Source organism: Callospermophilus lateralis, chromosome X (assembly GCF_048772815.1).
Source record: "Callospermophilus lateralis isolate mCalLat2 chromosome X, mCalLat2.hap1, whole genome shotgun sequence".
NCBI classification, from domain to species: Eukaryota; Metazoa; Chordata; class Mammalia; order Rodentia; family Sciuridae; genus Callospermophilus; species Callospermophilus lateralis.
In genome coordinates, this window is record NC_135325.1 from 56,391,680 (window position 1) to 56,419,426 (window position 27,747).

Genomic DNA, 27,747 nt, shown 5'->3' on the forward strand with positions numbered 1-27,747 from the left:
CTCTCTCTCTCTCTCTCTCCCCCCTCCCCAGGAATTTAACTCAGGGGTGTTTAACCACTGAACCACATCTCCAGCTCCTTTTATTTTTTGAGACAGGATCTCACTAAATTGCTTAGGGCCATGCTAAGTTGCTGAAGCTGGCTTTGAGCTTGTGATCCTCCTGCCTTAGCCTCTTGAGCCACGGGGATTACAGGCATGTGCCACCATACCCAGCTTGTCCTTTCTCTTACTAATACAAGTTGGGTCATTTCTCAATTTAAACTGTTGCAAATAGTACCCCTATGACTTTTAGCAGATATAAGCACACATTGTTCAACAATATATAACCAGGAGGACCTTCACCCCTTATTTTTTAAATTAAATCTCATATTTTGACATCATTGTAGACTTACAGGCAGTTTTAAGAAATAATAGAAAGTCGGGTGCTGTGATGCACGCCTGTAATCCCAGCATCTTGGGAGGCTACGGCAGGATGATCACAAGTTCAAAGCGAGCTTCAGCAAAAGAGAGCCACTAGGCAACTCACTGAGACCCTGTCTCTAAATAAAATACAAAAATAGAGCTGGGGATGTGACTCAATGGTTAAGTGCCCCTGAGTTAATTCCCCAGAACCAAGAAAAAGAAAAAAGGAAAGAAAGAAGCAATAGAGAGAGCTCTGGTATACTTTACTCTGGTTCCCCCAGTGGTAACATCTTGTAAATTCTCCTATAGTAGCACAACCAAAATACTGACAGTTAAGATACAGAATGTCACCACAAAGATACTTCATGTTAGTCTCTTGTAGCGACTTCTTACATACACTCCATCCTCTCACTTGTTCTTAGCTTTTGGCAACCACATTTATTCTCTTCTCCATTTCTATATAGCATTGCCATTTCAAGAATGGAGAAGCTGCCTGGTGCAGTGGCACATGCCTGTAATCCCAGTGACTCAGGAGACTGAGGTAGGAACATTGCAAATTTAAGTCCAGTGTGTGCAACTTAGGAGACCTTCAGCAATTTAGCAAGAACCTGTCTCAAAAAAATTTAAAAGGACCGTGGATGTAGTTCAGGAGTAAAGCACTCCTGGGTTCCATTCCCAGTATGGAAAAAAAAGGAGAATCATAAGAAATGGAGAACAATGTTATAGTGGCTTAAAATAACACACATTTATTACTCTATGATTCTGAAGGTCAGATAGAAGTCCAAAATAGGCTATAATTGAGCTAAAACCAAGGTATCAGCAGGACTGTATTTCTTCTGAAGCTTCTTGTGGAGAATCTGTTTGCTTGACTTTCAAAGCTTCCAGAGGCCACCTGTACTCCTCAGTTGGTGGTCTTTTCCTCCAACCTCAAAACCAGCAACATGGCATCTTCAGATCTCTAGAATTATCACTCTTTTCCATCTTTTGAGGACCCTTGTGATTACACTGGAACCATCTGGATAACATAGCATCATCCCCTTATCCTAAAATCCTTAACCTAATCATACTCAAGTCCTTTTGCCATTTAAGGTAACATTCATAGTTTCCATGGATTAGAACATGAAGATCTTTGGGGAGTCATTATCCTGCCTATCACATCTATCTTCCTGGAAGAAGTTCATCTTCTTTCCCCCTTTTAAAACTACAAACTATTTACACATATATAGCCCAACATATAAAAACAGACATCCTCTGGTTGAGGTTGGAGGGAATTTAGAGCCCTTTAACTTCCAAGGCAACAACAATAGTTGGGATGATCATTAAGAGATTCTTAATGTCTCCTCCTAGATTGATGCTCTAGGGACCTAGAATTCCATTTCTAACCTTAGAATTGAAGTTGTGAAACTGTCCTTTTCCAAGTACATGACAGAACTCTCCTAGGAGAATACATTGGAATCAGAAAATATACTGATGCTTGAGTTCCCCTTCTACAGATTATAATTTGATCTGAGGATGTGATCTGCACTTTGGAAACTTTAAAGGATTCTAATTTGCAGACAAGTTTAGGAGCCACTGCCTCAAATGGTTGTTGTGAGAGTTTAAAGCACATGTGGGAACTTTCCTTGCAGTGTTGGATGACCAAGAAGAGATTGGTACAAGTGAAAGTGCCAGGTCCAAGATAGACTAGGTTTATTTGCTTCTTAGTTCCTTCATCGGCAAAATGAGGATAACATAACTAGGTTACAGAATAGACACCTTTTATAAACTTTTATAAAGTACTGCTTAATAATTTTGTATGTACATACATTCTTCATCCTCATTTATACTGCACTCCCTTCTGTAACAAGACCCAAGTAGTTTATACAACCTTTATTGGCACTGCAATAAGTAAGAAGGTGGGACAAGATTGGGGCCTTCCTAATAAGGAGGAAGGACAGGATTTGACCACCCATGAGGAGTTCAGAGATAAAAGTAAGAAGTCCCTAGGTCCTGATGACAAGCAAGTCTAGAAACACCACATGGTCAATGTAGGACCCATAACCACACTAGCAAAGCTAGCAATTAAGCCAGACAGTCTGTGACCTTGGAATTTTCCTGTATTTTTGAGCTTGTTCCCACCTCTTAAAATGGGGGTGGTGATACCCCTCCTTCCCATAAAACTAAAGTAAAGATAAAAAGGAGATCAGGGATGGAAAAGGTGGTCTGGAGAGTGCAAGTTACACTGAAATATTACAGCCGCCCACCCATACCACAAAGAAAGACTGAGTCACAGTGAAGTCTTCCTAAATTTTATTGGCACTGAAATAGAACATGGGTTGAGCATAAACCCTGCCAAAAACAATTTTTAAAAAACCCAAAAATACACAAAAAAACCTGAATATAAAAATCTAACCTTTCTCCCCAGCCTCCCTGGGGGTGGGTTACTGCCCTTAAGGCAGCTAGATTGCCCCACAATTCCAGATTTGAATTTAGCCAAAACAGGGCATATCACCAAGTGAGTATCAATATAATTCACAGCAATGCACACAAGACTCCCCAGGGTCAGGTGGGGGGCAGGTATTGAGGAAGGCTCTCAGGGGCACTGCATGGAGGGAAAGGATAGCCCCATGGGGGACTGGACCCTAGGGAGAAGGCAAACAGGAACAATAAAACCAAATACCAAGTGCTTTAAAAATGGATTGTATGACCTATAGTGACAGGTAATATCACCAATACTGAAAGTTTCTTACATTACTGTTTCTGGCAAAGTATCCTTTTATAATATAGTATATGCTTCCCAGGTAAAGGAATGAGGCCAAAATGATCCTGCCCCAAGACTAATATCTTCTAATGGTGCATTAGCAATAAAGGCAGAAATCAATATTGAGTTAGATATCACTAGAATATATAATACTGGTAGAAAGAAAAAGAGCACACAAGACAGAGAGGAGGAGGCCACTTCTGGGTTGAGAGCAAGGGGTCGGGGGTGTTGAAGGGACCAGGTTAGAATCCCCAGCAGCTCTCTGATATGTAGCTCCAAGGGACACCACAGCTGGTGACAAGACCTGGTTAAAGGTTTGTCAGAGGTAGGGCCCAGTCACCACCTTGGATGGGGATGATGGGAAGGGGCTACTGGGCACCTGAGAGGGTTGAGTAAACTGAAGGACCAGAGGCATGGACTTCTCTCACCACATGCAGCTTCTGCTATCCACTTCCCAATTGAGCCTACTGGTGTCAAGATCTAGGGCTCACCATACCAAGGCCCACACAGCTGTGAGGCAGGAGCTGTGGCCCATGTAACTCTGATAGGGGAAGTGGCCTAGAGCTCCTGGCTGGGAAAATCCTGAAGGCAGGTGTGAACATTTCCTCCCTTTTGGCAAGAGCAGTGGTTGGGGGTGGCTGAGCTTTTGGGTACTTATCCCTATTATTCTAACTGTGGGGATTTGTGGATTGGAGGGGGCATGGGTAGATACAGAGAAGGAACCAGGAACCTGGAACTACAAGGGGTACTTCTGCCCATAGAGCTCAATTGAGACAAGCCTAGGCTCATATAAGGCATTGGGGCAGGATCTTTTACCCAGCATTGGCTGACTAAAAGTGCCAATGGCCTTCCAGAATGATAGTGAAGCCTTTTGAAGGCACAATCTCCCTCATCCCACCCTGGGGAGAAACTGAGTCCCTGAACTCAGGGACAAGGCTTATTGGGACTGAGTTTGTAACAGGCCCAATCTGGGAGGTAGAAACAAGAATGACTGAACATCTCTTTATCCTCCAATCATTACCAAGCCTAAATAACTCTAAAAAGGATGGGCACTGGGAGGCCAAATCCTATGTAAGTTGACACATTAGAACAGATAACCAGGGACCTGTCTGCTTCCCTATACCCTGTAATACCCTAACCCTGTAAATCATAGGCCCTGGAAGAGGAAGTCAGTGGTGGGGTAGGGGAGAGGAGCTAGGTTTCACCACACTCCACATTTGACTTCCAAAGGACAATAGTAAGTGGGGGGTGGGCAGTTGCCAACTGAAGTGAAAGTGCCTCTCAACTGGGGAAGTGGTTGGTTCTAGCAAGCTAGATTAAATGGAACAGAGAGGGGAAACAGGGTCCCATTGGCACCACATTGGGCTATTTGACTGCCCAGGGAAAAGAGTGGGAACTGAGGTGCTAGGTTTGGTCCCATGGCTGCACTGTATGCTTGGCATGATTCCAGGGCTGCTCTAGTTAGTGGCTCCAGCACAGTGTGAGTTAGGCAAAAGTATAAGGAGTGTCGGGGCAAGGAAGAAGGGAGGAGGGGTCTCTAGAGGCTGGGTGCCCTTTACATGGACTCAAACTCATCGATACGCTGCTTGGTGTTGCCCTGCCGGATCTGGCGCAGGGTTTTGTATTTGTCTCGGCCCAGTCGCATGTTCTCAGCATGGATCATGTCATTGGCAGTCTTCTTGGATTCATCACGGGCATTGGCCAGCTCTGAAGTAAGGGCCTGTGAGGAGGCAAGCAATGTAATGTTCAATGGCTTCCTTTCATTTAAAGTATACATACTTGATCAGATTTTTCTTCTTTTCTGTTTTTTCTCTCCCTGCCAATTCCAGCCCCATTAGCACTGCAGTGCGGCAAGAATTGTTTCTTTTTTAAATATAAACTTAGGGGACCAGTTGATGTTGCATATTCCTTGAGAGTAGAACAACATACCAAAGAAAGATTTGGGTAGGAATTTTATCAGGTAAGTTTTTTTTTCAGGTAAATATTTTATGAATGTAAGAGATAAGGAGTGGGTGGAAGGTGGGGCAAAAATAAAATCTTGAAAATGGAAGAGGCAGCCAGGCATGGTGGCATATGCCTGTAATCCCAGCAATTCAGGAGGCTGAGGCAGGAGGACTGCAAATTCAAGGCCAGCTTTAGCAACTTAGCAAGACTCTAAACAATTCAGTGAGACCTTGTCTCAAAATAAAAATAAAAAGGGATAAGATGCAGCTTAGTGGTAAAGTGCCTCTGAGTTCAATCACCAGTACCCCCCAAAAATTGAAAAGGCAACCTAGGGACTGATTAATAAGTGAGACACACCCCCCCCACCTTTAATGTTTTACTTAAGATAACCTCAGATTCTAATACAGCACTGGGACAGGCCCCTATATCTATTCCTTCATGATGATCTAGGGAAGACCATGGCTAGTAAGTCAATACACAAAGTCTCCTGGACCATTTGGCCTTGTCTAGATACCTTCAGGTGTTTCTGCACACGCTCGTTCTTCTCTGCCTCAGTGGTACGTTCCTCTTCACTGCGGTCCTTGGCCATAGCATCAGCCCTCAGATCAGCACTGGCCTCTGCCCCATTCTCATCTTGTTCATCTTGCTCATTCTCCGCAGGCTCTGCCACATGAGGTGTACTCATGGCAGTCTTCAGTTCAGCACGGGTCTTCTCCAAGTCTTCCTGTACCATCTGGGCCTATCCAGTGACAAAAAAAGAAAAGGAACAGAGGTCAGATCAGGTAACCTGTGGCAACATGTGCATGCTTAAAATTGTCTGGTAAAAGACAGATACCAGGTAGGACAAACAGCTTCATCTGTTTAATCCCTAGTTTCATCAGCTATAAAATAGAAGCAAATGTACCAACTTTCCAGGAGTACTAGGGAATTTGGAAAGTGTTTGAGACAGCATTGAGCACCCTCTCTCACAATTTCTGCTGTCCAGAAAGACTGGAAGTGAGAGGAGCCCAAATGAAGGAGCTGGAATATATACATATAGTACCCCTTCCCACAATGCTTTGTTCTGGCCCCTATCTTACCTTTTGCTGCCACTCCACAGCCTCACTCTCCTTCTTCTGTCGGGCCATCTCCAGCTGAGAGATCCGAGCTGTGAGCTCTGCCATTTCTGAAGCCTACAGATAGATTAAAAGCTAGTGAGGTCTGGGCATTCTGGTTTTCAGAGCACAGGTGTCTTCCACCCAAGTTCTCTTGGAGAACCTAATGCTCCACTTGCTTGCTACCCTGGTAGCTTTTTTATAAATTTTATTTTTAGTTGTAGATGGACATGATACCTTTATATTATTTATTTATTTATGTGGTGCTGAGGATCAAACCCAGTGCCTCACATGTGCTAGGCAAGCACTCTACCACTGAGCCACAACGTCCCCTCTCCCCGTGGCTCTTTTAACCATACCACTCCACTCCAGTCCCATCTTCCACACCCACCACCTTCTTGTAAGTCATAGCTCCCCTCCTAGACTGTATGATTCCTGGAGGCAAAAAAAAAAAAATGTCTCTTCTTTCTATCTATCACTCTTTCTCTCTTCTTTCTTCTTCTTCCCTTTCTTCTCCTTCTCCTCCACCCGCCCCGCAGTATGGCCAAGTAGGCATGTGATTTAGACCTCAGTAAAGCTGTGGAGATCACTGCCTAAAATGCAGTGCCTCAAGTGTCACAAGGTGATTTGAACAAGAGAAAATGCTTATGTACACAATCACACCTCCAACAAATTTCCCATGCTAGCTTCTTCCTGAGAGATAGGTCTTAGTTCCCTCTATTCCCACCTCAAATAATACAAGGGAAGAGTTTATGTCCAAGAATTTGGGCCACGGGTTCCTCTCTTGTAAATCACAAAAGCCTGCCCCCATATACACTGACATAGTTCTGCAAATGATTTCAGGGGAGCAAACCCTTAAAACAGAGGTAGAAATGGGTTCCAATCCATGCTCAACCACAACTGTGTGGCCTCTGGGAAACCTCCCTAAGACCTAATTTTCTTATCTGGCCATATTATTCCATGTAGGGGTTAATCGCATAAGGTTACTGAAAGAAATAATGAGAAAGTAAGAAAAAGGAAAATATGACTAGAATAGCAACACACAATAGGTACTTAATTGAGTGGGAGTTCCTTTACTTCTTTCCTCCATCCCTTTCCTTTGCAAGATTACCATTTCATATCTCCAAGGGTTAATAAAGTGAATAAAAACTAAGGGTGAGAGAAAACTGTTTGCAAAGGTTTCTGGGCCACACCAGTGACTCCTCAGCTTGTTTCTGAATGAGCTGTTAGAATCCTGTGGAGTGGAACCCTGCTGGGAAGAGCCAGGCTTGAAGGCAGAGGTAGCTATAAATAGGTTGGCAGACAAGAGAGAAAACACAGGTCCCACAATTCCAGACCATCATGCAGCTTTACCAGTTGTTCCTGGGTCTTCTTCTGGTCCCGGGAAGCCTGCAGCAGGGCCTCCTTGGCCTCTTCAGCTTCTTGACGTTCCTTGGCCAGCTTTTCAGCCTCACTCTGAGCACGCTTTCGTTCTTGCTCAAGTTCCAGAGCCCTGCGGGTTTGTTCTTCCAGTTCTGGGCAGAAAAGGAAGGTGAAGGAAAAATGAGGTGAAGGGCACAGAGATGATAGTACATTAACATGTTTCCTGGAAATGTTCTACTCCACGGTACAGCTGGCAGATGGTTCTGAGAACTCTTCTTGCCCCATCCCTCAACTTTTCTGTGGCCACATCTAGTCTCTATGGTCTGGGTCTGCAGGTTAGGCAGAAGAGTCTCCAGCTCACAGAGTCAGGCTTTGGGAAAACCCAATCTCCAGTGTGACTCCAGTTTTACCTTGCTGAGCCTTCTTAGTCTGTTCCTCGATCTGCTTCAGCTTCTCCATCAGTTCTTCCTTCTCCCGTTCAATCTTCTCCTTCTCCTTTTCTGCCATTTCACGCTTCTTCTTCTCATTTTCCAGCAGAGCACTGGGGAAGGGAAAGAGGAATAGAGCAGGATAGCAAGGTTGCATGGAAGCATAGAGATTCCCAGGGCTCCCTGGCCCTGAGTCCCTCAGTCAACATCATTCCAATAAATCCTGGGCTTGTAAACTTGAACCATTCTCCCTTACTTCCACATCCTTGCCCTCATATCACAACCCCATATAGGATATTATTATATTATACTCAGGGCCCAGTAGGGAAACTCCCGACTCTGCCAGTAACCCACTAGGTGAACCTAGCTATGCTACTGCTTCACTTCTGTCTTCATTTCCCCTATCTGTAAAAGCGGTCTAATAAGTCCACCTCTGTCTACCTGTGGAATTTAGGAAGACAAGTTTTGGCTCCATGTTAAGATGCTATGCTTCAAGTATCTATGGCTAACTTTGCCTGTCCTAAAGCCCAGCTCTAGGCTCCTTTTGCTCAGAGTTTATTGCAAATATGAAATAAGAATTTGTTTTTCTTAGCCATAGCATTTTTTTTCCAGTAAGCCTTCTTATTCCTTAACAATGTTTTTTAATCCCTCTGAGCCCTCAGAATATTTGAGATACCCTCTTCCCTACCCCTCTTTCCTGTTATGCTTTTCTCCATAGCACTTTTAATATTCTACTTACTATGTAATTTTCTTATTTATTAGTCTGTCTTCTCCCAATAAAATTATAGCTTCACAAGAACAGGGATTGTTGGTATTTTTTCAAATACTCATTAATTATTTACTAAGTGAATGAATGACACAACTTTGTAACTTAAGTTTCATATACATTATGAAACTCCAAAACCATATACATTTGAAACTATTTGTCCTACCAGGATTGTGAGGTCCTAGAGGGTAGGTTCTTACCAGATCCAATTCCATAAACTGCCTCCCAATCCTGGTAAATTTTTTCCTAAATAAATGTGAACCTCAGGGTCTAAGCTATCATATATGGAGTCATTTCTAGTCTACTAGATTTGAAGCCTTCCAAGGTTTGAAACATTATATATATATATATATATATATATATATATATATATATATATATATATATATTTTAACTTTTTGGTACCAGGGATTGAACCCAGGGGCACTTACACACTAAAACACATTCCCAGCCCTTTTTTATTTTTTATTTTGAGACAAGGTCTCACTAAATTGCTAAGGCTGACTTTGCAATCCTCCTGCCTCAGCCTCCCAAGCCACTAGGATTATAGGTGTGTGTCACTGCACCCGGCAGGTTCCAAACTCTTTATGACAGAGTATCTAGTACAGCAACACTCCTCAAACCCTAATATGCATAGGAATCACCTGGGATCTTTTAAAATAATTGAGGCAAAACATACATAACATAAAATTAACTAATTTAAAATGAATAGTGGCATTTAATACCTTCACAAATGTTGTACAATGTTGTACAAAATTCTTTTAGTTGTAGATAGACATAATATCTTTATTTTATTTATTTATTTTTATGTAGTACTGAGGATCAAACCCAGTGCCTCACATGTTCTAGGCAAGTGCTCCACCACTGAGCAACAACCCCAGCCCTGCAACCACCATTTTTGAGTTCCAAAGACATTTTCATCCTCTAAAGATCCTATACCTATTAAGCAGTTTCTACCTATCCTCCCTCCACTACCAGCCTCTGACTATCACTAATTAACATTCTGTTTCTATAAATTTTTCTATTCTGGACATTTCATACAAATAGATTCATGCAATATGCAACATTCTGTCTTATTGCTTTCACTTCCCATAATGTTTTAAAGGAGCATCCACACTGTAGCATATATGTTCCCCAAAGAGCCTTGGTTCCCAAGGTAATGGTATTGAGAGGTGAAAACTTTACATAGTGGGGCCCAGTAAGAGGTGATTAGGTCATTGGGGAACTATCCTCAGATCGAATTAATGCCTTTCAGGAGGGAGTATGTTGGATCTCATAGGACTGAATTAGTACTTGTGAGACTGGTTTGTTATACATGAGTCTGGCACTTACTCTGAATTCCTTCTTCCACATGTACACATGCTCCTGCTTTGTGAAGCCTTCTGCAGTGTAATATTAGAGTCTGAGGCTCTCAACAGATGTGCCTGCCTGATCTTGGACTTCTTAGCCTCCAAAAACTAAAATATGCCTCTTCTTTATAAAGAACTCAGCCTCAGGTATTTTGTTATAGCAACACAAACTAGGCTAAGATATACCCTACTGTATATTACAATTTGTTTATTCATTTATCCATTGGTAGGCTTTTGAGCTGTTTCAACTTTTTAACTATTGAAATACTACTGCTAGTTCAAATGTTTGAACACCCATTTTCAATTCTATTAGGTACTTAACTAGGAGTGGGATTTGCAGGATCATATATAGAGTAATTCTATCTTTAACATTTTGATGAGCTGTCACACTCCTATATTCCATTATATGTTCCTACCAGCAATGTACATCAGTTCCAATCACTCTACAACTTCAACACTTGTTTTCTAGTTTTATTTATTGTATCCATACAAATGGGTATGGAGTGGTAACTCATTAAGATTACCATTTGCATTTCCCTAGTGACTAAGGATGTACCTGTTGGCCATTTGCATATCATATGATCATGACCATTTTCCAAAGATACAATGGGATCTTATGAGGCAGATTTTGATCAGTAGTTCTGGAGTAGGGTCTCAGATCTTACCTTTCTACCAAGTTCCCAAGCTGATGCTAATGATGCTAAGGCTCACATTACACTTTGAGCTGCAAGGGGTTATAGTGCAAGGACTAGACACTTTGTATGGAAAATTCTGGGAGCCCTGCCGATTTCTGCTTAAAAAAAAAAAAAAAAAGCACCCTGAAGAATCCAAACTTAAATGTGCATGGAACCCTCTGCTACTCCCACTATACTGGTAGGTTAGTCTGGAGCAAACTAGTCCTAACACAGTAATGGCATGAGGGTCATAGATAATGGGGAACTATGAAATATCCTTCCCTCCAATAAACCTCTGAAATGTTAGGTTTCCAATGCCTGCTTCCCAGCAACAAGGATGCCTTTGCCTGAAACTAAACCTAGTGGTATCATCCATACACAGCTCACTCACTTCTAGTCCTGAGTTGACTTCATATCCTGGGTACCTCTTACAGTCTGGGCATCTGTGAGGCTTCCTTACCCTAGTGCTGGCCCTTTCTCCAGGATCTCCTCTAGCTCTTTAGCACCTACCGCTCCATCTGCTTCTGATGCTTCTCCTCCCGGGCCTGTGCCTTCATCTGCTGCACTTCAATGGTGTCAGGCTTACGGCGGCGCATGTATAACTCATGGTTCCCCATGCACAGGGCCAAGATTCGCTTGTTAATCCGCAGCCGGGGAGCATAGAAGACAAAGTCCTGGTGGGAAAACAGCAATGAAAATGTTTGGAGGAACAAAGGAAAATGAGTTTCTACCTTCTGAAATGCTAAATCCACAAGCACTGGAAAGACTGCTTTACATTACAGATGGGAAAACTAATTATCAGAATGGTGAAGTGATTTGCCCAGGGTCAGATGGCAGGACAAGGGTAGACCCGAGACTAGAACCCAGGTTTCTTGACTCTGAAACCAGTGCTCTTTCCACCAAAACACAATTTCTTCCAACATACATTTATAAGAGGATCCCTAAAATACATTCATCCTAATATACCCAGTTAAAGAATCAGAACTGCCTTTATCTGCTAATTAGAGATCCTACTAAGTCTCAGGAGGCCTCTTTTAGAAGCCAAATAATCCTTGCACCCAGTGGGTGCAGTATGGGTGGCTAGACTATTCCTGTAATTTCCAGAAAGCATATCCTAGACCCAGCCTTTAAATCGTTTTTAGAACAAGATAGGCTGTAAATACATACATAGATACATAAATCTCCTAAACATTGATTGTCCTGGTTGCTGTTTGTTAAATAAGCCCTTGAGCTCAGCTGGCTTTGTTACTTACCTTTTTCTGATGAAAGTTGAGCACAGCAGCAATAAAAAAGAACACACAAGAAAATCCAGTGAGTTTAAGTTTGTTGCTACAAATACCACTGGACCAAGGTCACTCTCTGATGGGCTAACAACCACCTCCTCTGCCACTGGAACCAAACTGCTATCATCTCATAGTTTGGAGTACAGTGGAAGGAGCACAGGCTTTCAAAGTCAAATGACATAGGTACAAATCCAAGTGCTACCATTTTCAGTTGAGTGATCCTGGGCAAATCATTTCATCTTTCTGAACCTCAATTTCATGAACTTAATTGGAATGCTACTACCTACCTGATTACATAGTTAAGGCTTTAAAGAGACAACATATTATGGAAAAGTTCAGATATCTTAGGATTGGAGAATAAGGCTGAGCCCTCATGAAATGGGTCAGGCTCAGCAAGGTCACTGGCCTTGCTGGATACAAGGTATACCAGAAGAGTAGACACTCATCTTAGTTTTCTATCCTACCCTCAATCACCAGCTTTCCAGTCCTGTCAGATGCAGGCAACTGAGTGGGTGAGAAATATAATGAATGTGTAAAAGGAAGGACTAGACTCAGAATTTTCTTCTCTGGAGAGAAGTCTGAGAGGGCAAAGATAAAGTTACACCAAAAGAGCAAATTTGGAAGGTCATTTTTAGATTTGGACTTCTGCTGGCTCTTCCCTTTTTCCACAATTAAGATAAATCAAGTATATATCTACTTTCTGGGGCCCAAGGGCTTGAAAAGATGAGATACACTCTGTTTTCACCACAGATACTCAGAGCAGCAAGACAATAACTAAGAAGCAGCACTTAGGACTGCGTGTGGCTCTCCCTCACCCACAGAGTGAGACAGGTATCAGAGTGGCACCTGAAATGTGGGTAGCAGAATGACAGTAGGCACAGAGTGCCTCCTGGTCATTTCTTAGCATTGACATCCTTTGTATCTCAATCATCACTTGTGCCTCCTGTTCATGTGTGCATGTACACATGCACACATGTACATGTACACGCAACACACACACATACCTATACACACACAGACATGCACACAAACCAGAAAAGGAGAGATGAATACAATGATATGATTGTGTCTAGCATTATCCAGGCCTTGGTGAGTACCTGTCATGGTCACAGGGAGGGGTTACTTACTGGGGCTTTTTTGTCAATAGGCTTGATGACAAATTTCTTATCATTGAAAGAGATGTTCCTGATTTCACTCCAGGGGAAGCCAATCTTAGGAGTCAGTCTGTAGAAATGGAGATCAACAACATTAGGACAAGGGCAAGAAAAGAAGTACATAGAGGCTTGTGCCTTGCCCTCACTACCCCCAAAACCTCTCCCTTTAGGAGGTAGACCCACTACAGTGCAGACAATGTCATCACATGCCAGCAGGTTAATTGCTAGCACTCAGGCTGCACAAAAGACTCAAAACCACAACCAACATATTATTCCTTGTTCCAATCTCTTGAGATTTAGTTTGTTTTGATTTTTGTTGAGGCATGGACCTTGTAACAATCCTTTAACAGCATCCCTAGTTCTATTAAACAGAGACTCTTCTATCCAAGGTTATGAAAGTTGAGGAGGAGGTAAATAATGAGTTCTGAGATTCAGAAGTTATATGGAACAATAATCTATTGATCTCTATCCTCACCAAGAACAGACCAAAAGGGAAAAATATAAGCAAGTGAGATAAGGTCATAGCATGAGTATTATAGGCCAAAGCCACTTATTATCACATGGGGCTTGTATCTAATTACAAATCCTGACAAGGTAGGTTCTAGAGCAGCACTGTCCAAAAATTTATAATGATAATCATATATCTACTTTTAAGTTTTCTAGTAGCCACATGAAAATGAGTAAAAAATAAATAAATGGAATTAAAATAGTCAAATTAATCCAACATACAACAAATATTACTATTATTTGAATATGCAAATCAATATTTAAGAAAATATCAAAGATATACTGCACATTCTGTTTTTCACATTAATCATTCAAAGTCTGGTGTATAATTTATGCTTATACCATGTCTCAATTCAAAGTAGCCACATTTCAAGTGTTCATTGGCCACCTATGGCTAGTTGACTACCATCATAGGCAGAACAAGTCTAGTCAATACAGGATTTCAACGTCTGAGAGAGGTGGTACAACCATCTGGACTGGATTAAATTAGGTAGAAGAAGAACTTTGGTGGGACTCAAGAGGTAAGCTAGGTGTCAGAATGACCCAAATAAACTAGGAGAAATCTAAAGTATACCTGTCATTCTGTTCATAGATGTTGAGACCCAGAGCATCTACCCCCAGCCACAGCTCTGATCCTTTTTTGTTCTTAATGCTGAAGTAGTTCACACCGTACATCTCCAGATCTTGGGCAATCTTCAGATATTCCAGGACAGCATCCTCTCTGGGCAAGAGGGGATCACAGAGGGAAGCATTTGAATCAGACCCAGTGGGACAGAAAAGCCTACTTGCTCTGTATTTCTGATAAGGATCTTTTAATCAGTAGAAGGACATGGGGTGCATGGTAAACAAATAATGGAGAACAGAGCACATGTAACTTTTACCAAGCAAAATAAACCAACTGGAACCTAGGCCCTGACATGTTAGTTGCCATAGAATCTATTTTCTTCCTCCCATTCAATGTGACAGTCTCTTATACAAGAACATTCTTAGCAAAGCTTAGACAGGGTAGTAGTGATGGCAAAATGATGAGATCTGTTCTTCAAACAGACAACCCTCCAATTCTTGGCAATATTCAGACAGCTCATTTCCTAGTTCCTTTTTGCATAGGAGCCTGCTGTTGACCCAGAAGCTCCCTGGATATCCTATGGTCCTCTCAATTATTCAGTGCTCAGAAGTATTTGGCCTTTCGACTTCTACTATTCATGAAAGCACACAAACAAAAAACAGGTTTATGATGGTTCTGGTTTTGCCTTCTATCTTTAAGTGCTAGTATCATCCCTGCTTCTTTTTCTATAGTATCTCCCTTCAAGGACCAGTGGGGCCCACAATTGCTAGGTGAGGTTTACCTAAGCATGCCTCGGTGTTCCTCATGCCACACCTGGATCCGCTCCTCCCACTGGTCCTTGTTGAGTTTGTGCTGCTCCAGGACTCTGAAATGATAGTTGGTAGTGAGTAGTTTAAAGTGCAAAGTCAATGTACAGGAGAGAAGGGAAGCCCACTTAGTTCTCCAAGACATGGAGTCAGCTCATGGAGGTAACACTTGAAGCAGATTCAGATTACAGTGGAAGGTATTAAATTAGACATAAGTAACTGCTTAAGAGGTAGGAGAACTTACAAGAATGGATGGTCAAGAAAGACAATGAGATCACCTTCCTATGTACCTTTAACAACAAAATCCAATAACATGCTGTGTTCTCTAAGCACAATAGGAATGTATCAGGAGTCAGTGCTGACTTGAGGGGATAAGAGTAGAGATGAGCCACAGACCCAGACACACTCTCTCCTAGATCCTCTTGGGGTCAACAGGTTGTGTTTTTAAGAATATTTCTCAGGGATGAGAGGACAGACAGCTTTTGGCTAAAGAACAGAGAACTAAGCCCAAACAGCTTTGGGAAAAAAATAAAAGGCCAAACTTCTCAGATCTACTAGATTATAAATAAGGCTTGCTTTAAACATGCCATCTCAGACATTGGGGCAATGAGTCAGGAAATGTTCCAGGGTACAACTTCTATCCCTAATACCTTCTGATGGATTGTGTACATGCCACAGCCCCAATGGCACTAGGGATCCCAGAATGAGGCTTAATTTGTTTTGTTTTCTAATATACAAGCCTATGGAGATGGCCACTGGATGCAATAGAAAAATCTCAGGGTTAAAAAAAAAATCAAGAAATTAGAGTTTCTGGTCTGGCTTTGCCTCAAATGAGCTGTGGGAGATGGGGCAAGTCAGTACAAGTATCTCTACACCTCTATTTCCTGAGCCAGGAAATAAGGATAATGCTTGCCTTATTCATTTTCTGTGTTGTCGTGATGTTAAAACAAAAATAATGAGTGTTTGAGAGCTCTCAACTTTGAAGTTTACAAAAGCAGAAAGCCCTGTACAGTGGTTATCAATATTAAAAGACTGTTTGAGCTCCCCATGTCCCTTGCTTGCGTATTTCTCTCTCTCCCCTGTGAACTTCTGAAATAAAAGGTCTAAATCAGTGAAAGGGATTGAGAAAATGAAACGGGGGAGGAAGGAAAAAAATCAATCCATCTCTGGTTCAGTTATAAGCACCTGTCTCCAGGGTAATGAAGTTCTGTAATCAGACAGAGAGGGGAAAAAAAGCTTTTTATTTTGAGAGTTAGAGAAACAACAGGGCATGACGCTATATGCAAATGTTTCTCTGAGCAGCATAACATGGTCTTCAGACAGACCCTAGTGGAGAGGAATAGATCTGGCAGCCTCTTTGGAGCAGAGATTGGCTAACTGTGGGCTGCAGCCCCCTTTGGCTAGGGCAAAGGAGGCCAGGGTACCACCTCACCTCTGGGGCAGCAACTTGTCTCCAGCCAGGTAGCCAGATTTATGAACCTCCTTATTGAAGTCACCATACTTGGACTGAACAGCATAAGAGGCCAGTAACACAGCAGTTTCAGGTGGGCAGTAAATGTCATCATTGAGAATGCCCTCCTTCACTTGCAGGAAGAACAGGCGCTGGGTGATGTCCTGGATCAGTTCCTCAGATACATCCTCAGGGTAGAACTTGGCCCGGAACTTGAAGAGCAGGGGGCTTTCCTTCCGGACATCCTGTGCTGTCACCTGGGAGAAGCAAGGGGTTATAGACTCTCAAAAAGAAGGTTTTAGTGGTGGAGGGGATGGCTACAGGGTAAAGAGGAGACATTGAAAGGTCACCAGTTTGGGTAATCCAAGAGAACTAGGGGGCAACCATTCTAATAATTCATACTAAAAATACTTTACTTTCTTTAGAGATCCCATCCCATGTCAATTATCACTTTCTGTTAGGAATTATTTTCCTGAAATTTCTTAATACCCACTGATGATCAGAAGTTGTCAAGCCACTGTTATCTGTCCATATATACAACTGGCCTCATATTCTAAGGGCAGATTTAAGAAAATTCTTTTAAGGTTCTTCTAATTCAATAAACTAGCACAGTAAAGACTGGGGAACTATGATTGAGGTCTCGAAATTGGCTGGGCAAGAGCAGAAACTAGATTAACTTTTAGGGGCTAGGGATGTAACTCAGTGGAAGAACACTTGACTAGCATGTGTGAGGCTCCAGGTTTGATTCCCAAGACTGAAAATAAAAAATGCTAGATCACCTTTAAAAGCCTGAAATTGACTCCTAGTGGCTTTATATTTGTCCAGTAAATGTCTCAACTCTTTGGAAAAATAAGACTCAACCAGCAGAAAGTGAAGCATCCACTAGACAAAAATCAAGAAAACAAGTCATAGCACAGTATGGATACCTCTAAGGATAAAATTGGCCAGTTTGAGGATACTGAGACGGAGGACTACTATGTTCCTGTTGGGATGACACTTGGAGCAGAAAGCGTGAATGGATGAAATCATCCCACATGGAGTCCAGTTGAGGTGGAAGATCAACAATGAGGGGAGCATTATAATAGGGTCAGGCATCATTTAGCCAGTGAGAAAAAGGGAGTATGATAATACTGAGATGGTTAAGATTTTTTTTCCAGAACGTAATTCTGTGGCTCTCTTTTATAACAAATCTCCTACAGCCCCTGAGTTTGCAAAGAAGAAAGGAATATGAATCCCCTCCTGAAGAGCCTCTAATGGATTTGGTCCCAAATAAATCAAAATTAGAGACATAACTTCTAGTGGGAAGGGAAGGACCTCCTCTTCCTTGTACATGGCCATTCTTCTCACTATCAGAATTCAAAGAAGGAAAAAAATGAATTCAAAGTGGAGACAGACAAGAGCTTTGTCTTGTCCAACTCTGCCCTTATCTAATTCAGATGGTCAACAGACCACCCAGTGTCAAACATAGCCCTAGGTACCCCAGGTTTGCTAGCTAGCATATGCTATCTCCCTGAGCAAGTTCTGGTGGAGGAAGAAATTCTAAACTCTGACATAAGAGTAAGTAGTTACCTTCTTATTGAGTTTCAGCCAAGTGGAGAAACCCTTAGTGTCCTGGTACTGCAGACCAAAGAACCAAACTTCCCGCAGACCAATAGTTTTCACCACCTAGAAGAGAAAACACAAAACAACCATTGGTTGAATACCTATCCCTATGCTAGGCAGAGGACACAAAGGTAAAGCCAAACTGTTCTTTGCCCTCAAAGGTTTTTAAGTGCTAAAGGTCCAGAAAGAAAATATACTTGGGTAGCAGTCAAAAACTGATGTCACCATCTTTCTGCTTCTGAGCACTATCATATACCAAGAGCCTCACATCTATTACCTTCTTAAATTCTTACAATAGCCCTTTGATAAAATTACAACTAGACCCATTTTATAGGCAGTAAAATTAAAGTTCAGAGAAGTGAAATGATTTGCCCAAGGTTCAGGGAGTGAGTGCAGTCAGGATTGAAATGAGCTCTGTTTGACTTGAAAAGCATTCAGATCCAGTGCTTTCTATCACCCCTGCCTTCCCTCTACATGGTCCTGTAGCTATCTGCTGTCAGAATGAATTAAGGGCTGAGGACAAAGACTGTTGGGCTAATTCCTGCATCTTATTCTTGGAGGTTACTCTGATATATTGTCTATCTTTTTAAAAATGTTTACCTATTTATTATAAAGGTATTACAAAAGATACAGATAAATAATCAGATGGAAGAGATGAAAAAGATGAGTTATGGGAGGAATACAGAGCTTCTATGTCCTCAAGCACTGCTTTCTTCAGGAACCTCCACATATTCACCTCTCTAGGAACTTCCCAAATCCAGTCCTTTGAGTTTTTATGAAGGATTTATTATGTGGGCATAATTGATTACATCACCAACCATTGGTATCAACTCAACCTTCAGCCTCTCTCTATTGTCCTTTATCTTTAGAAACTGGGAGTAATGCCCACACCCTTAAGACTGAATCCCATTAACAATACCCGAGAAAGAATGTTTGAAAAGACAAAGCAGGGCTGTGGTATCTGTACATCCCTAAGCTATGCTATCCCTGGGTACTGAGATGCTTTTATCCAGCCCTAGTCAGAGCCCAGTCAAGATTCTCCTTACTACTTACACAGGTTGAGGGCGGTAATGGGGGTGGATACCTCAGCATAGTAGCTGAGGATGCCCCCTGGTGCCCTGGGCCTCCTGGCTGAGCAGTGGGCAGGGAAGGGAAGCCTGCCAGGAAAAGACAGATGGGGTCTGTTCTCTAGTCTCTGACATTAGCATGTTAATGGTCTGGCTGTCTGCTCAATCCCAGCATGCCTACCACTGGGGATTGTGGCAATGAAGCTGAGTCACATCCTAATGAGGTCAGGATGATACCAAGTACTCTTCTTTACCATTTGGCGGGTGGAGATGGGGGTTGAGGGTGGGGTGAATAGGAAACCTAAGAGATATAACTAGAAATATAACCAAAGAACAAGAAGCCAGAGTTGCTGATGTCATCCCTCGAACAAATTAATATTTTTCCTCCTACCACATACACTTCCACTGTAGTCACAAAGTTTCCACTATGCATTCAAAGTCAGGTCCCACAGCCACACCCAGAGCTTACAGTCTAGACATTCAGAGGGTCTTAAGAAAAAGTGTAAGTGATTACATGCCAGGCACTGAACACAAAATGATTCTGTGAACTAGCTACTACCCCATTTTATTGATGAAAAAATTAAGGCAAGGAGAAACCTGTCTAATATCATAAAGGCATAGAACACTAATATGTCTGACTCCAAAGCCTGTACCTTTTTCTCTAGTATGCTATATTCTAAAGCCAAGAGCTTATAGGAGCTTAGGACTCCTGGGGTTCTCACATGATTGTGTTATTTATATTTTGGCTCAAACATCCCGTCCAGATCATGATCTTTGACTACCTTTGCATCTAGATATGCTTTCTGGATTTCCCAGTAGGCCCAGTCAACAACCACTTTGAGAAGAAGTCATGTCCCCAAGTCATCAACCTTTGTTGCTCATCGGGTTACACTTTCCTTTCATACTTAATGTCAGATATCAGGAAACAAGAACAAAAGTCTCATTTCTATCTCCAGTTTGCCATATGATCCTAAAGCAGAATGTTTCCCTCTCTGAGCCTTAGCTTCCCTTCTATCCAATTTAAAGGTGTGTCTTACATCACATTTTGCTCAAGTTCTATCATTCTACTAATTAGGTTACAACATTATTTTGCAAAAACTGCTAAAAAATTAATCCCTTTTTCCACCTACTTCTTGCTGACTTGGGTAATTAGGAACATGTTTTAAAAAAAATAATGGGGCCATGTGTAGTAGTGCATGCCTGTAATCCTAGCTACTCAGAAGGATCACAGGTTCAAAGCCAGTCTGGGAAACTTAGTGAAACCCTATCTCAAAATAAAATGGGCTAGTGGTATGCTTGCATATCATGTATGTAGTTCTTGGTTCAATGGTTCAATCCCCAGTACCACAAAAAAAGAAGAAACAAAGAAACAAAGAAGGAAAGAGAAAGGGAGAAAAAGAGAGAGAATGAGAGAAAGACCGAAAAGATACATGAGGTGAGGGGAGGAAAGAGCAAAAGGTTTCCAGGACTCAAGGGCTAGTTAAGTCCCTTACTCTAAGTCAACAGACAACAAAATGTCAGCAAGTTCTAGATGGAGAAATATGAATGCTTATGTTGAAATGTGAACTGGCTTCTTAAATTTTCTTTTTAGTTATAGATGGACATACTATCTTTCTTTCCCTCTTTCTCTCTTTCTCTGAGGATTGAACCCAGTGCCTCACACAGCTACTGAGCTACAACCCCAGCTCTGAACTGTTTTTTTTTTTTTCAAAAGATGGAGAAGATGGTTATGAACAAGGAAAAAAAGGTTGGGAGGAGGTGTTACTGGAGATTGAACCCTAGGGCACTTTACCACTAAGGTACATTCCCAGTCCTTATTGATTACTTTTGTTTTGTTTTGTGTTTTTGAGACAAGGCTTCACTAAATTGCCGAGGCTGACCTCAAATGTGGGATCTTCTTGTATCAGCCTCCTGAGTTACTGGGATTATAGGTCTGCACACCATGCCTGGCAGGAAAGAATTTTTAAAGCGTGTCTTATCCTAAATCTAACATAAGGTCCAATTAACAGTTCTACTAATTTTCCACAGGATTGTAGATAAACAGTGTGTCTGATTACAAGTGTGCATGGGGTGGGGGAGAAGCAAGTTCCAAGAAACAATCCAGTCGCAAGAGAAAGAAAGACACACCGATAACGCTAAACATAGGATGAAGCATTAAATCTAGGATGCTAGGTCATGAAGGAATGGAGCAAACTGGCAACAGAACTAGTAGAGCAGCTGGGAGAGAGGTGCATGTCTGTAATCCCAGCATCTTGAGAGGCTGAGGCAAGAGGATTGAGAGTTCAAAGTCAGCCTCAGCAATGGTGAGGCACTAAGCAACTCAGTGAGACTCTGTCTCTAAATAAAATACAAAATAGGGTTGGAAATGTGGCTCAGTGGTCGAGTGCTCCTGAGTTCAATCCCTGGTACAAAAAAAAAGAAAAGAAAAAGAACTAGTAGAGCAGTAACTGGCCTTTGCCAATTACCAATAGGCCAGTTGCAGAGGCTCAGAGAACCCAGGACTAAAGGTAAATAAGACAGGAACAGACTATATAGACAGTCTTGGAGGTCCTGGGAGTGAGTTCCTTACCCCTTTTTGCACTACATTGTCTGTTTCACTAGTGAGATGGGTAGAGATATGATGAGAAGAAGAGGATCATGATGACCCAAGTAGTTCTGGGATCCAGAGTAGTTATGAAAAGTTAGACAAATTGCTAAAGCAATGTCTAGAGAAATATTTCAGGATCAGTGGGGGCATTTTGATCTGAGCACTGTCTGTTTCTTCATGAACATAGAAAAATCATAAATATCAATTTTCCATTTCCTCAGGCTCTAGGGGTTGGAAATATGAGAAATCTCTCTCAGTCAGTACTGAAGTTCCAAAGGAAGTGATGATGGGGGGGGGCGGAGGAAACATGGTCTGAAGTTAGAATTAATACTGAAAAAGAACAAAGGACAAAACAGATGACCCCAACCACAGGCCATAAGGCAATCTCCAGTTAAGGTCCATGCAGTTCGGGCATTTGGTCAGGCAACTCTTGTCCCCATTTCCAATTCCCAGGACATGGAGGTAGGGCTAAGCTTTGCTCACTTCCAGCTTTGCTTCCAGCTGAGACCTCCACTCCAAAGGGAGGGGGGGAACCTCATTTTCATGTGAAAGGGAAGTATCTACTCCTGGTTCCAGGAATAATCTCTGTGGATCCAGTTACTAGAGTCATTATTATTCTACTCTGAGAAATGACTCCATCCCAAGAAGGCAAAAATCTTTCTTGGTTCCCTTTTGACTCCAGAAAGACAGTTCATCTGACCTGAACCAGTATTTCTTAAACCTGCCATGGGAGAAATATTTAAGCAGCAGAAAACAAGCAAATGCATACACCCAGGAAGTGGGGGTGATTCATGGGGTGAGAAGATAGGAGACGGGAGATGGTTGCAAGCCGGCCAAAATTTCTTTGAAGCTTCAGATTAGGCTTTGCATTTGTGCAAATTTTACATTCTGCTTCTTAAATAATGATTTTTAAATTATTATAAGTAAAATGAATGCTCACAGATATGTACTAAATCACATTTATCCCATAGCTTTATGCCCCTCCTCAAATCTGCCACTTACTCCTAGAGGAATTAGGACATCAGTTTGTAAGACACTGGCTTAAGAAACTGGAGGCTATGGATTCTATTCAGCCCCACAACACAAATCCCTAAAACAGGCTGTGGAGACTGATAGGGTTCAAGCAGCATAAACTGGAAAACTGAAGTCCAGGAAGTAGAAGAAATCTGCCTTTGAGAAAATCCTTACTAATTACCAGGAGCTTCTGGAAGTAAGAAAAGAACACCCCCCCCCCCCACTACCCTTAAATCTCTTGTACATGTGGAGGCTGCATACATCTGAGGTCTATGGGGGGACATATCAGGTCAGTTCCGGAGCCCAATGCCTCCTTCTTTGTACCCGCCATGCATCTGAATAAACAAACCAGTGATGACGTCTCAGCCACTTCAGAAGCCCAGTGCAGGATCAGGAAGCAAGGCTAGAGCCTCAAGAGAAAAACTGTGAGAAATTATGTGCAAAACTGCGTCAATGCCCAAACACCTGAGGCCCACTGAGATCCCATTATAGACTAGGCAACAGCTGCGTCAGCCACCCACCTGAAAGCAAATCAATGCACAACTGGAAAGCTCCAAGAGAGGCTACCACAACTGCTGTTTCTGCTACTTCACACTGCCTGTGCTCTAGTGAGCTCCTGCTCTATAGCAGAGAACACACTTGGCTATGGTTTTAAGTTTTAGGAGCAGATGGTGGTGGGGTGATGGGGGGAATCACAGAGGACATAGCTGACAAAAGATACCGGGAAAAGTGGAAATGCTATCTGCCCTGGTTCAAATCTTAGCTATACCACTTCCTATAGCTATGAGACCTTAAATAAATATTTTCCCCTCTCAAAGTCTTAGTCCTCCATCTGTAAGATGAGGACATTAGTACCATATAACAGATGTTAGTGATTTGATAAATTAAAAAAAAAAATAGAAGAAAAGAGCTGCTGTTCTCAATGCAAAGTCATCAAGTGTGGCTTTCCAGAGCCAGAAAATCTCCATGATCTCATGGCTCCCTCATCTGAACTCCTTAGCACAATTCCCAACCACTTATTTAGCTTTTAATAAGAACAACACATCTTAGAATGCCTGCTATGCACCAAGCCCTTTACTTAATTCAGGATTAAATCATAAAAATTCTGATATTTTAATATGATTACTATTTTACTGAGGAAAGTTAAGTTAAACAAATCATCCAAGGTCACACACCTAAGCAGCAGGACAGAATGTGAACCCAGGACTGACTCTAAATGCTGTGCTGTATATATCGCTTCATGTAACCTGAGCCTCACAGACGTTTCATTTTTTTTTTTTTTTTTGGTACCAGGGATTGAACTCAGAGGTAGTCAACCACTGAACCACATCCCCAGCTCTATTTTGTAGCTTATTTAGAGACAGGGTCTCACTGAGTTGCTTAGGGCCTCGCTTTTGCTGAGGCTGATTTTGAACTCACAATTGTACTGTCTCAGTGTGCCACCATGCTCAGCAGGTGTTTCATTCTTTGTGGAAAGACAAATGCATGTGCTTATCTATGCCTCCATAAGTAAATAACTCCAAGCCCTTAAGAGCAGAGATGATGTTAACTAGGTTTAGGGATTCTCCTTGAGACACAGTAAACCTTCAGTCAATATTGGATAGGTTAATGAATAAATGAATGGATGCTCTGAGATTTCACCTCTCTCTTAGAGCTCAAACACCATGAAAGAAGAGGGCAAGTAGTGACAGATTATATCTAGAGCTGGAGACGCTTACTGGGGACTAAACAAGCACAAAGGGTCTCAAAAATGGAACTCACAGTGGTGGCACTGCCCCCTAGTGGCATTTAGATAACCCAAGATCAAGTCCTTTGAAGAATCAGAGGTTGCCATCAGAGGTTGAGGCAAGTAAGAGAATCACTATATTGTATTATTCTTTCTCTTCCCTGGCAGTGAGCACATTCACAAGAAGAAACAGAGGTAAATGGGAGGAACTGGGCCCCACTTCCTTTTCCCACCAGGCCCTGAGCCTCCTTAAGCTATGGCTTCCCATTGTTGCCTGTTATTTATCACTGGTGCCAAGGAGGGTGCTTCCTCTCCAGTCTGCTTCCTCTCTGGTCATCAGCCAGATGACTTCTGGGTTCCAGGATGGCCCCAGAGCTTTTGTCAATTCCTCTCAAGGAATAAAGCTACTTCCTCCCAGGTCCTGGCTCTGCCACAGGGACCTCCTGAATGATGGGTCTTAAGAGTCAGGCAAAATGGACTTCCTCCCTTATACCTTAAGTTACAGAAAAGAGTTCTGGTCCTCCAACTGCCTATGAATACAGAACTCAGTGTTCCTGTTCTGGTGTCCTTTGGCCTCAAGAGGGCCAGATATTCAATTCTTGTTTAAATTTTTTTCTTTATACCTTTATTTTATTTATTTATTTATTTATTCTTTTATATGGTACTGAGGATCGAACGTAGTACCCTGCACATGCTAGGTGAGCAGCTCTTACCACTGAGCCACAACCCCAGCCCCTGGAGTTTAAATATTTTCCCCCATGTTTTTCACCTATGTGGTCCTAGATCTGCCCCTTCTGACCTCACAGAAAGTGACTTGCCCCCTCCTTCCTACAATGGCCCTTCAGAGACCTGAGGACAAACAATACATCTTTTCTCTTTTTCAAGCTAAAACAGTCTCATTCACCCCAAGCTGAATAGTGCATTGGTGGGAAAGTATAGTTGTTCAGTCAGAGCTGTCTGTACTGGAAATTCCATATCACAACTTACTGACCTCATGTTATTTCACCTCTCAAAGGCAGGATCATTATGAAGAGTAGTGCATCCAGCCATGTACATTAATTAAAATACTTATTTTATATGGTGAGAACACTTCAAATCTACTCTTAGCAATTTTCAAGGATAAAACATATTGTTATTAACTACAGTCACTATTTTGTACAAAAATTGTTTAAACTTATTCCTCTTATCTGACTGAAATTTTATATTATTTGACCCATATCACCCTGACCTCTATCTCCTAATTGTCCCAAGCCCTTGTAACCACGTCTAGTTCTATGAGATCAACTTTTTAAGATTCCATATGAGTGAGATTATGTAGTATTTATCTTTCCCTGTCTGGCCTATTCACTTAACATAATGTCCTCAAGGTTTATGCATGTTGTTGTAAATGGCAGGATTTCCTTCTTTTTATGGCTGAATAGTATTCCATTGTGTGTATATATATGTATATACCCTGATAATTTCCTTATCCATTCATCAGTTGATGGACATTTAGGTTGACTCCATATCTTAGCTATTGTGCATAGGCTGAAGTAAACATGGGAATGCAGATATCTATTTGACACAATGATTTCATTTCCTTTGGTCACATACTCAGCTCAAATTTGCCATTCCACAATGTGTACATATTTCAAAACATTAGATTATATACAAAAAAATACATACCATTTTTATTTGCCAATTAAAATTGATTAATTTAGAACACCTGGCCAGAGATATTCAATAAATGATACCTCACAAGACAAACACTGGTCTTCTGGATGAGAAGTCATGAACTTCCTGGTTTCCTCTCTCTTCTTTTCTCAACCATTATGAAAAACTTTCAAGGGCTCTATTTGGGAAGGAGTAGCCTTCAAAACCAATATACCAATCTAACCAGGGCTCCCTACCATCTGAGCTTCCTTCAGAACCACACCCATAGTACCAAACCAAACCAACACTCACAAAGAATTGCCATGCCTTGTGGCTTTTAGAAGTTAATAAACCTCTTTGTTCAAGAATTTTTCTGCCCAAGGCTCTAAATCATGCCTTCCTCACCCTCCGCAGCCATCCCCCTCCAATACAAACAGACAAAGCCCCCAGTGTTGAGGGCAGGGGATGGCGTCATTTGGCTTGGGAGGGGGACTGAGTAGAATCAGGGCTCTGGGAAGAAGTCTAGGTAGAGGCTGAAGGAGCCTCTGGCTCTCAGCTGGACCACAAAATGCACCCTGAATGATACCCTCCCCCCTATAGCTGTTGCACATAATGATATTGCTGTCTGAAACATAGGGCCCAACAGCCTGTGTAGTCTCTGGGCACCTAATCCCTTCAGTCTTAGACACAGAGACCTGCCCAAGAAGAGATGTCCCCCTGCCAGCTGCCTTCCCTCAACCCCTGCATATGCCAATAGCTAATCATACTTAAATGAGGCATTTCCCTTCTTTTTACAGAAAAGGGCTGCCTGAAATCCAAAGAGTGGATATTAAAATAGGAGAAAAAGAGATATAGAATACATAAATGCCAGAGATAAATTTGGGGGAGATAATCAGATTTGAGAGATCCATTACACAATGTAGAGATGGGGAAACTGAGGCCCAAAGAAGGGAAAGATTTATATAAAGTATCACAGGGAGTTATTGTGAGAGCAGCCATAGAGCTTAAAGGCTCACTTTCCATTCAGTGCCCTTTTGACTTCACCAAGCTATCCCTTTAAAAGCTCTCCAATGTAAAACCTGCATGCAAAGGGAGAATGCAAAACCTTAATATAATCAAAATTCATTCAGTCATTCCAGACTAGCACTGTAATCACTTGTGAGCTATGTGAATGTCAGCACATTACTTTAATTGTAGTAATTGCATGTGTTTAAAAATTCGTCAAACTAATTTGTATTTTTATAAATTAAATATCAATGATTACCCTGTACCATTCAAAACAAAAACATAAAACAAACTCTAGAGAAGAAGCAAGTATCAGCTAAATCCAAAGTAAGATATTCTGAGCATCATCAAGCCTATTTTCCAACTGTATCTCATGAATGAGACAAGAAGCATCACAGCATTGGGAAGGGAGCTATCATTTATTACATCTTTACTACATACTGGATGCTTTACATAACACTTTCTTTTCCTATTTGTATTTTCTTATTGTCATTCTCTTCTAATTTTTCTTTTTTTTTCTTTTTAGTTATAGATGGACACAATATCTTTGTTTTATTTATTTATTTTTAAATGGTGCTGAGGGTTGAACC

At 41.7% G+C, this 27,747-nt stretch overlaps 1 protein-coding gene across 1 annotated transcript in view; it reads right to left on the reverse strand.

The window, feature by feature from the left end:
• Window positions 1-2,674: 2,674 nt before the first annotated feature.
• The window catches only part of Msn (moesin), a 71,656-nt gene continuing 46,583 nt past the window's right edge, over window positions 2,675-27,747 (reverse strand). The window contains exons 3-13 of the mRNA XM_077106394.1: window positions 18,094-18,189; window positions 16,507-16,781; window positions 15,050-15,133; window positions 14,278-14,424; window positions 13,170-13,266; window positions 11,270-11,433; window positions 7,953-8,083; window positions 7,534-7,694; window positions 6,166-6,258; window positions 5,601-5,825; window positions 2,675-4,862 (exon numbers count right to left, since the gene is read on the reverse strand). Coding sequence (XP_076962509.1) covers window positions 4,698-4,862; window positions 5,601-5,825; window positions 6,166-6,258; window positions 7,534-7,694; window positions 7,953-8,083; window positions 11,270-11,433; window positions 13,170-13,266; window positions 14,278-14,424; window positions 15,050-15,133; window positions 16,507-16,781; window positions 18,094-18,189 — 1,638 coding nt within the window. The 3' untranslated portion in view covers window positions 2,675-4,697. The remainder of the gene's footprint in view (window positions 4,863-5,600; window positions 5,826-6,165; window positions 6,259-7,533; window positions 7,695-7,952; window positions 8,084-11,269; window positions 11,434-13,169; window positions 13,267-14,277; window positions 14,425-15,049; window positions 15,134-16,506; window positions 16,782-18,093; window positions 18,190-27,747) is intronic.